At 40.8% G+C, this 10,646-nt stretch overlaps 1 protein-coding gene across 1 annotated transcript; it reads right to left on the bottom strand.

Annotated features, from left to right (window-relative positions):
* Positions 1–1,427: 1,427 nt before the first annotated feature.
* LOC144479697 (uncharacterized) lies at positions 1,428–10,473 on the bottom strand. The gene is made up of 7 exons (XM_078198726.1): positions 10,257–10,473; positions 9,705–9,731; positions 7,803–7,967; positions 7,366–7,533; positions 4,600–4,760; positions 4,445–4,512; positions 1,428–1,437 (listed from the first exon to the last, which is right to left on the bottom strand). The coding sequence occupies exons 1-7, from the start codon at positions 10,471–10,473 to the stop codon at positions 1,428–1,430; spliced, it is 816 nt and encodes a 271-aa protein (XP_078054852.1).
* Between the last annotated feature and the right edge of the window lie 173 nt (positions 10,474–10,646).

Below are 10,646 nucleotides of genomic sequence, written 5' to 3'. Positions count from 1 at the left end.
TTGGTGGTATCGCTATCAGCAGACATAAGGAACATATTAGACTGAGAATACACCAAGCTGTGTCATTTACAGGAGAACCAAAATACACACAAATCCACAAAAATCCTAATATCAATTTTCCAGACCAGTGTTAGAAGTTCTGGAAATGCTGACAGATATGCTTTCCCATTAGAAAGCCCAATGTTTTCTACCACATCATCTGAGTAGGTACAGAACATGCAATGTGACTATATTGTTTCTCTGGTGATGAATTAAGTCCTCCTTACTCCTATGAGAGGACCGGAAATGGAACCTTCTATGCGACTGGTTTTAAATACAATGTGCTGCTCCTATTCTAGTTACACATACTGTTAACATCAATGTCTTCACATTCTTCACATCAAAGAGAGGACACAACAGCTTACACACGAATTTTAGTTCAACTTCCATATTTCGTAAAATCCATATTTCAAGAAGTTATTAGACAAGAAAATGCAAGGATGCACTAAACCTAAATGGGAGCATTACATCTTCAATGATGTCGTATTATTTGACAATATAATAAAAGTATCAGTCAAGAATTTGCTCTTTAATGTTTGATCCTGAAACTTGGGCCTGAATTGTGGACGCAAGTACCCAGTGGGCTCAGAAGTGGGCATGAAAAGCACTTCTAGATGCAATCAGCCTTGGAACGTGATCTCACACTGGATGGTAATTGTCTGATCCTATTTGCTTCATTTCTTTTCAAGTAGTACTCTGCTTTTACCTTACCCACAATATTTCATGGAGGGCTTGTAAAGTGAAATATTATACTGGGAGATCTGGCCACAAAGAATAATGTGACTGTTCTGATTCATCTGGCTAATGACAGTGTGCTGGTATCCCCGCTGACATTATCGAAGTAAGTGTCCACTCCATGTGGACAGTAGCTCGGAGTAGCCTTGCACTGCCGGATTACCACCTAAGTCCTGGAGAAACTGATTCTGACCTGGGAAAAGCAAAGGAACGGCTGAACACGAGGGACAGCAGGCACCAGGTTTTCCGACATTGCACCAGAGGACTTGGTGAGGGGGGAGGAATGGAGGAGAGATGTTCTGTATCCACAGGAGCCAGGAGGTACACAGTCAGAAGACAAGCGAATAGATAGCAATGGAGGTTATCACTAAAAGTCTGGCTTGTACTCCCAATGGGATCATAGCTGGCATGAGAGTGCAGGTTGACTTTGTCTACAAGTTCTAGTGAAATCCGAAAGCACATTGCAGAAGATGATGCTGACAATTTCACTGTGTCTTATGCACAGAGAAAACCCTCCCAATACGATTCTTGTCTCAAGTCTGGCTTTGCAAGATTACGTGTGAACTGATGCTATGCTACGTTTGTAGGGATATTAAACAGCAATATTAACTGAACAGAAATAGTTTTCATACTTACTGGTAGAAACAGATGATTCATGGTAACCTAAAAGAACAAATATATTTGGAAACGATAAGTAAGCTATTTAAAAAACTTCCCTTTAAAATTGCAATTAATTACATGTGTTTGATATAAATTAAACCAAGAAACTTATGCTGGTTTGGATAAGATGCTTCACATTTTGTATGAAATCACACAGACAGTGACCCAAGCGGGGAACTGAACCTCAGTATCTGACACTGTGAGGCAGCGGTGCCAGAAGAACAACAGCAAGATGGAAACAACAGATCAGTAGTGAGTGAGAATGAGTGAGATGGGGCACACCAAGGGTGATGAAGCCATCAGATCAAGGCCGAAATTTTACGGTTGTTTCCGTTGGTGGGATCGTCAGGTCCCACCGATAGCGACCCCCGCCACCAACGCAGGTTCCCTGGCAGCAGACGGTGTGTGGGTGGGGGGCGTGGAGCAGACAATCAGTAGACCAGGCTATGGTGTCAAGTCATTATGAAGGATAGGGCATCAAGCTCAAGAGAGGATGACAGAGCAGCTGGTGAGACAGTGCCTCGAAAATTAAGTATTAATTGATTACATTGCAAATAAAATTAAATAGATATTTATTCTATGATGCTATGACTCAATTAAAATGAGCATTTACCATTGACAAAGAGGCTGTTGTTGTCCAGTGAATATGTTCCCATGGTGGTGATGCCCTGTGTGTTGTCTCGGAATTCATGGTAAAGTTGGACTTTATTGACTTGCTGGACATTAACATTCTGTTTGAAAATGCAGATTACCTCAACTGTACTGTTTCCATCGCTTGCAGGTCTGCCACATAGATAGAAAAGGTGGTGAGTTTATTTTATTAAAACTTTATATATAACATTGACTAATTGAAATGTGCAGTCAGTGGCAAAGCAAAATCACTAGCCTCTGAGCTCAAAGAAAGCTTTGCTGAGAGATCTCATCATCACTCTGGTGAGAACTTTAAATCTCAATGTACAATTGATTGTGGCATTACTTAATGGAGATTCCTAGCATCAGGCTACAGTGTATCATCAAGATGTCCAAGTAGCCAATAACATTAAAGAATTCTCATAGACAGCTAGCCAGGAAATGAAAAACACTGTTCATAAAATCAAATTTAAAACGTATTAACAAAGAGCAAAATAAAGATTGGGGTATATGCAGGTGGTGGAATTTTCTCATTTTTGATGAAATGTATACCGAGGTGAGAAAAGCAGAGTGCAGTCCACCAGCTCCACTGCCGGCTTTTCCCGACATATTTTTTGACACTTATTTAACACCCAGGATGTCAGGTTTGTGAATGCCTCCCATCCACCCACCACAACCACAGCTTTCATGGGGCGCCGTTTTTAAAGGGCGCACCGATCTAAAAGAAATTTTAAAAAAGGATTCCTCCACGGACACGGACTCCCCCCGACCCCTCCAGTCCCCCGCCCTTCCATGGCCACGGATGTGGATAGGTTACAGTTGCTCTCTGTCCCAAGTCAGCAGATTTCTGAGGTCCTTCAGTACAATCAGCTTACCTGGTCACATCTCACAATGGTGGTTAAGGCATTGTGATTGGATGTGTTGTCCATCATTTTTCCATCATCTAAGAGGATGTCCCTCAAATGGTTAAGGGAAATCCTGTGTGACTGCTACTTTGACATCAGTAGATAAAAGGGCATGCTTGTGGGATTTATGGGGGAGGTATTATGTGTAGGTGGTGGCCCCTCCTTTCTTTTTGGAGTTCATTCTTTCATGGGTTGTGGGTATCACTGGTAAGTCCAGCATTTGCCCAATTGCCCTTGAACAGAATGGTTTGCTAAGCCATTTCAGTGGGAAGTTAACAGTCAACCGCACTGTTGTGAATTTGGAATCATATGTAGAGCAGATAAGGATGGTAGATTTCTTTCTTTAAAGCCTTCTACTTGGCTGGGTTGACACAAATCAATTTGACAGCTGTCAACCAGTTCATTTGCACGGGGCAGGACTTCAGCCTGTGTTGGCGAGGAAGCTCTTGCCAATCAGATAGCTGGAAGCTCTCTCATTCCAGCAGTGCCACAAGGAGCAGTTACCACAACTGAGATGACAGGCAGTTTCCAGGGAAGGCATGGAACCACACAATGCTAAGCTTTCGCTGGGGCTAATGGGGTTAGAATCCGGCAAGTGTAGAAGAGGCTGGGCTCAGGAGGGCAATAGGGCAATACGCAATAACTTAGAGGCAACTGGTTCTATTGCTGACAGGATGCTTGAACAGGAGCCACCCTCCCAGGTGGCAACAATTCCAGGCTTTATGTGGCCAACTCATCATATTCTTCATCATATACTCCCTCTGGTCAAATACTTGCAGTGGTTTGAAGAGGTCACGAAGAAACTATTATTTGACCAAGTAAGGTCTCAATTAGTCTTTAGATGAGTCGGCCACCTGAGAAACCCCTGCCATTGCAAGACCCTCCCAATGTCATCTTGAACAATATAATAATTAACAGATATATTGGCTTGGTTCTGTCAAACTCAATATCCTCTGGTTTTCTCCTCTTGAATATGTCAGGGGACCAGATTCTCCAATCTCGCCCGCAGGTGGGATTCTCCAGTCTGAGCGCCAAATTCTCTGTTGTTGCTGGCAGCGGCAGAGGGGCATGAACAGCTGGAGAATTCCGGCCAGGATGTTTATAATCTTAAGAAGGTTCAATGGCATCATCTGTTTATCTAGTGGCAAATTATTCAATTACTGAGGTGAAGTCATTCTGCAGGAACTGAGATGTAGGAAGCAGATCAGGGTCTCACATTTACGGTAATTTGTGGTGGTTTTCAGTTGATGAGGCTGCTCGTAAGATCAGTTTTGTTACGCTGATTAAGGTTGGGTATGTGAAGCTTGCAACAACACAGTTTAGAAATTACCATATCCGACTATGACATTGAGCAATTCATTTTCAAACGCTATTTTAAGAATATAATTATTTTACATAATAAATCCAGGTCACTTCAACATATGTTGTGGATGCAGTTTGACTTGGAACTTTCAGAGTAATTGTTAATTTCTTACCTGAACGATACAGACTTACAATCCGAGAATGTTGCATTAACATTGCTGTTTGCATACAGATTATTGAGCTGTAAAAATTAAATTGTTGCATTTTAGGATGATCATGCAATGAAATAGAGTATTTTCTTCTCAGCTGACACAGATAGCAGACTTGCCTTGTCACGAATGTTCCTCGATTCAGTCATGTACAGCCGTGAATTGAGATTTTGTAGATTTGGTGTGAATGGTAGGTTGAGCACAGTGAAGGTTACATTAAATTTGTTTGGCTGTGTTCCTTGATTTGGATTATCTGTTACAGGCACGATGGTGGGTTCCACTATAAAACAACAAGATGCAATGCAAAGCGAGGTCAAAAAATTTAAATCTATCCAAGGAAGGATTATAACCTCTTGGCAGAAGTTTTGCTATGAGTGGCAAAGGAACAACTTTCAAAGCTCACTTCCAGCATAGTTTTCCACAGACCTTTAGTGAACTTCTCAGCAGACATTTCTACTCATCCTCTGTCAGTCTGAATATGGACCCCCCCTATAGAGGATCCCAAGTGTCTATGGGCAGGAAATCAGATTGAAGATTCTTCATAGAAGCCAAATCAGGATATAATAAACAGGAAACATATACTATATTTAAATCATCATACGGAAAGTGAAGTAGAGCTTTGATCATACACATGGGATTAAGAAAAATAAACACAAAAGAGCAAAGCACAAAGTCGCATAAAATTACTTTGATTTAATTGTTCCTTTAAATCTATAGCATCAATTTTCTTCTGAGGGAATGCGTTTCCACACTTTTAAAATGATCTTTCCAAGGCGATAGAGGTTCATGATAAATAATTTTGTATGGTACTCCTTATTGATAAACAATTAAACTTTTCTTTGGTCTTTGGGATGATATTACATTAGTGTCTCAAATCTGTCTGGCCAAAAAGAGAATTGTGCAAAAACTTTAGAAGATACCCTGCAAAGGTTTTAATTGAGTAAAAGAAGAAACAACAACTTACCTGTGTTGTGAATTTGAGTTTGTAAAGATATAAGAATGTTTGTAAAGATATAAAAGAATTGTAAAAAATGCGAGAGGGAAAGAAATACATGCGTGATCCCTTTAAAAGCTGTTTTTGAGTTCTGTGCTAAAAGGCAGAGTACAAAACAGACTCCAGGTTGCAATATTTGTTTCAATAGGACCAAGCATCAGGGTTGATTGGGTAGCAGGCTTTTGCATTCTGCCAGCCTATCAGTTTAAAAAGGATAATCGACTATTAAGAGCCTATCAGATTTGAATTTGATCGTGTTGACAGCATCAAACCAATCCTAGGGTAAGAAAATTGCGAGGTCATCGCAGATATAAAGGCCAAAGCAACAGGCTTTTCTGGGAGAACATCTCCAGAGGCCAGGGCAGTCAGTCAAAAGGCTAGCATTCATCTCTAGAGCAGCCCTCCACCCTGCCAGTTTAAATATTACTTAAGAGAATTATCCAGCTACCTAACAGAAGGATACCGAGTCAGAAATACATTAAAGACAATGGACAACTACAGAAGAACTCCAAAAACTTCTGAATTCCATCAAGCCTGGTTATATAATTTCTTTGAGAGTGACTAAAATTCCATTATTACTGTTTTGGTAATGAATGTTCCTTGTATTATTTGAACAGCATTTTAGTCGACCTGTACCTTACTTAATATGTTACTCGTTTAGTTAATGGTCCTGGTTATTTAAATAAAATGCCTTGTTAATTATTCACTCAAAGCGAATGTTCGGTCTTTATGTTAGTGAACCTCTAAATGTTAATTAAGAACAGTTAACATCTTCCCAAATAATTGTAACAGATTATGACGCAAGGTAAAGGGGATTAACCTCTGTGTCATAAGGCCTAGATAATTGATCATAGAATCATAGAATCCTATAGCGCAGAAGGAGGCCATTCAGCCCATCGAGTCTGCACTGACTACAATTCCACCCAGACTTTATTCTCATAACTCCATGCATTCATCCTAGCTAGTCCCCTTGACATTAAGGGGCAATTTAGCATGGCCAATACAGCTAACCTGCACATCTTTGGACTGTGGGAGGAAACCCATGCAGACGCAGGGAGAATGTGCAAACTCCACACAGACAATGACACAAGCCTGAAATTGAACCGGGTCCCTAGCGCTGTGAGGCAGCACTGCTACCCACTGTGCCACCATGCTGCACCTGGGGCAGCACAGTGGCAACACAGTTGCACAGTGGTTAGCACTGCTGCCTCACAGTGCTAGGGACCCCGGTTCCTCAGGGAACTGTCAGTGTGAAGTTTGCAGTTTCTTCCCATGTCTGCATGGGTTTCCTCTGGGTGCTCCGGTTTCCTCCCATACTCCAAAGATGTGCGGGTTAGATTGACTGACCATACTAAATTGACCCTAATGTCAGGGGGATTACCAGGGTAAATGTGCGGGGTTACGGGAATGGGACCTGGGTGGGATTGTGGTTGGTACAGACTCGATGGGCTGAATGGCCTTCTTCTGTACTGTAGGGAGTATATGATTGATGAGATATTGATTTGGATTGGTGTGACACCTGACCAGCTACCTGCTTCACCATGCTTGCGCCAGTCTATACCTGCACTTCAAATGACCCTTGACTTCATCAGACCCAGTTTGACCTAAACTGCCCATGGTTTAAACTGCCCATAGCAAGACCTGAAATTTGACATGACCTCAGTCCAGAGGTTGCCAGTTTTGAGACATTGTAGCAGTACTAACGAGCTTAACATCACACCATATTGGTAAATTCTATGTTTGCAAAGACTGTATCACCCCATCATTCCATTCTGTGCAATGGTAGTCAACGTTAATCCTCATCTGTTGTTAGCTTTTCAGTTATTTTAAAATCGCAGTAGAATTAAAAGAATGGGAATGGTGCCCCTGATAAGAAGAATTGTGTACTGACCAGCTATTGAAGTGTTTGATGTTGAGGTTGTTGTTACTTCCATTGTTGATGTTTCAGTCGAGATCACTGTAGTTGTTGATGCTGTTGTTCTTGTTGAGGCAACAGCTGATGTAGAGGTTGGTATTGCAGTGAATGGCTGTGTCTTTGCAGTATAAGTCTCTGTTGTTGCTGTTATGAAAGTAGGTTTGAGACTTCATGAGGTATGCAAAATACATGGAACATCCAAACATTTATTGCCAAAGTCATCATCTTAGATATAATGTAACATAGCCACGTTGCAAATATTATTCACCAAATGTCTTTTGGATAAAATTCTACCTGTGTAATTGTCGCCAAATTCATACTACAGTACTTTGTTACATGATGTATTTCTGAAGTTGTCGCGGTTTTGAAATGAATCAGAACGGCACAATTCACAAGAGGGCATTCATACTCACCACTTGTTGAAGGGATTGAGGTTGCGCGTGTGGTTGCTTCAGTTGTAGATGCTTTACTGGAGCTCACTGTTGCAATTGGTGCTGTTGTACTTGTCGAAGCGGGAACTGTTGTTGAAGTCAGTGTTGCCACGGAGGTCTGTGTGTTGGCTGTCGATGTTTCTGCTGCTGTGATTAAAATGGATGCATATTGTTATTGAGTGAAATATTAAGCTGTGTGTGCTTAAGAGCACTCGAGCACATTGGCTGAAGCATTGAGCTCCAAAATGGCAGTGTCGTGGTCAAATCAGTGTAGCATGCTAATGAATGTCATTGTATGCTTACTCTGCATGCTTCTGGTGCTCATTCACTATACACACACTGACACATGCAGCTTGATGACATTCAGTAACATTTACTGTCAACACTGATTTGCATTGATACACGCTCAAAATCTGGATATTTCAAACCAAATGTACAGAGCAGGAGCGGCCAATTCAGCCTAACTGGTCGATGCAGTTTTTATACTCCAAACAAGTTTCCTCTCATTGCTTACTTCTATCTGCTTGACTCTGATATCTCGCTTTTCGCTTCTTCTTCAATACCTGAAATCCCACTCTGATATTTTAGTAGAGTTTTAAAACAGATTAATTTTGAATGGTTTAACCTTTCTGCTAAAAAGAAGTTTCCGTTGTCGATGTTTAATATTTAGTCACTAAAACCCTACATTATCATCCGCTGACAAATCTTTTTATAATCTGGGGAATATGATCAAAATTACAGTTGTGTGTGATATTTATTTTTCTGCACAAATCATTTCATAATTAATCCAGGAATATATTTCATTTTATTACACAGTGTTTTTAACAAGGTGGAATTGGAGGGAACTGATGAGATGTAGAATTTTTTTGGCATTAATGGACATTTTGTCCATTAAGAATGTATCATTGTTCTGTTATAATTGAAGTAAATATAGAGGCAGCTGAGTTAAAAATCTACTTGCTCAGGGTAATCTGTGGTGTTACTGACGGAATGATTTATCCATCCCCAGACTTCACCTTTGATTCCCATGTTACTCATCCACCAGAACTTCCAGCAATCGGAATTTCAATTTCTGAATTTTAAATGTTTTAACAATCTGATTCCAGCCAATCATGTTTTCGCATCCAGCCTATTCCAATAAAAAGGAAGAAAAAAGGAAATTTTTGCATTTGTGCAGCACCTTTCATAACTATCAGACTTCCTGAAGCACTTTGGAGACAATGAACTATTTGAAGTCTGGCCATTCTTGTAACTGAGGAGAAGCACATGGAGCAATGTGACCATGAGCAGATCACTGGCGTTTTGTGGTGGTGATTGAAGGACAACCTCCCGCTCTTTTTCAAAACAGTGTGTGGAATCTTTTACGTCCAATGGAGAGGCTGCAACTCCAACAGTGCAGCACTCCACTGGAGTGTCAGTGTAGATTGTCACGCTTGAGTCCTGCAATGAAACTTGAACCCACATGCTTCCGAGGCAGAGATGTGAGTGCCACCAACTGACCCACTGCTCACACAACAGTGAAGGTTTGAGGTGGTGTGTTAATTCAAGCAGCATCCTAAACAAATTGCCAAGAATGTGCTTCCAGTTTCACTTTCAGACAGAGGATACCTTCCCACTACAATTCTTTACTCAGGTCTGACGATTGTTAAGATTACACAAGAAACTGACTCACTGCTACATTTGTATGGGTATTAAACCACCATATTAAATGAATAGAGGTAGTTATCATACACTGAAGAAGAGTCACTTGGACTCAAAACGTTAACTTTATTTCTCTCTCCAGAGACGCTGCCAGACCTGCTGAAACCTTTCAGCAATTTCTGTTTTTGTTTCCGATTTCCAGCATCTGTAGTATTTTGCTTTAATTTTAGTTATCATACTTACTGGTTAAGGCAGCTGATTCATGGTAACCTAAAAAAAAGCAAATATATTTGGAAAGTTAACTCAAGCTGGTTAAAATACTTCCTTTTAAAATTGGATTTAATCACATGAGTTTCATATCAGTTAAACCAGTGTCAGAAACATATGATGACTTGGATAAGACACTTCACACCTTGTAAGAGATTAAACGTTTTGAAAATGCTAAAATGGATGTTGCAATAATTTGTGTATCTGTTATTTCCTTTGGGTTACACACAAATAAGCAGGAATCCACTGAGAAATAATTTGGAGTCAACTAATCAGGAGTGAGTGAGAGTGATTTGACTGAGAGGCAACAGACCGTGTGGAGAAAGCCGAGTGGCAGAGAACCAGTAGACCAGGATATAAAAATATGGAAGGCAGGTCCAGGGTTGCGACTGAGCCAAGTGATTAGTGGAGGGGGCATTGTTTGTAAGGAGAATTTTGATGATATAGGCAGTATCCTATTGCTGTGTCATAAAGTTTCAACTGATTACAGTAAAAGTAAATAGCTATTTCATTAAAATGAGCAGATACCATTGACGTAGAGTTTGTTGGTGTCCAGTGAATATGTTCCTAAGGTCATGATGCCCTGCGTGTTGTCTCGGAATTCATGGTAGAGTAGAACTTCATCAACTGGCTGGGCAGCGTTCCTTTTGAAAGTGCAGATTGTCTCAACTGTACTGTTGCCATCACTTGCAGGTCTGCCATATATAAATACCAGGCGGTTAATTAGTTTCAAAATATTAAGCATAACTCCGAATCATTGAATTGTCTGATGTTTGCAGACAGCAGTGAAGGGAGAATCTCTGAGCTCGTAGAAAACCTCACTGAGAGGTCCCACAATCTCAGTGGCAAAAACCGACACATTTCTCAATCTGCAGTTGTTGGTACCATTAGTTAATGGGGGCTCCTGGTGCCAATGTC

This window comes from Mustelus asterias, chromosome 26 (assembly GCF_964213995.1).
Source record: "Mustelus asterias chromosome 26, sMusAst1.hap1.1, whole genome shotgun sequence".
Taxonomy (NCBI): Eukaryota; Metazoa; Chordata; class Chondrichthyes; order Carcharhiniformes; family Triakidae; genus Mustelus; species Mustelus asterias.
The sequence above is the reverse complement of the archived record's forward strand: the minus strand, read 5'-3'. Positions and strand labels throughout refer to the sequence as shown.

Coding starts and splice junctions, on each gene's coding strand:
- LOC144479697 (XM_078198726.1), bottom strand. CDS start 10,473: ATGCTTAATATTTTGAAACTAATTAACCGCCTGGTATTTATATATGGC. Junction 9,732..10,256: donor CAACAAACTCTACGTCAATG/GTATCTGCTCAT, acceptor GCTTTTTTTTAG/GTTACCATGAATCAGCTGCC. Junction 7,968..9,704: donor TGAATCAGCTGCCTTAACCA/GTAAGTATGATA, acceptor TTTTAATCACAG/CAGCAGAAACATCGACAGCC.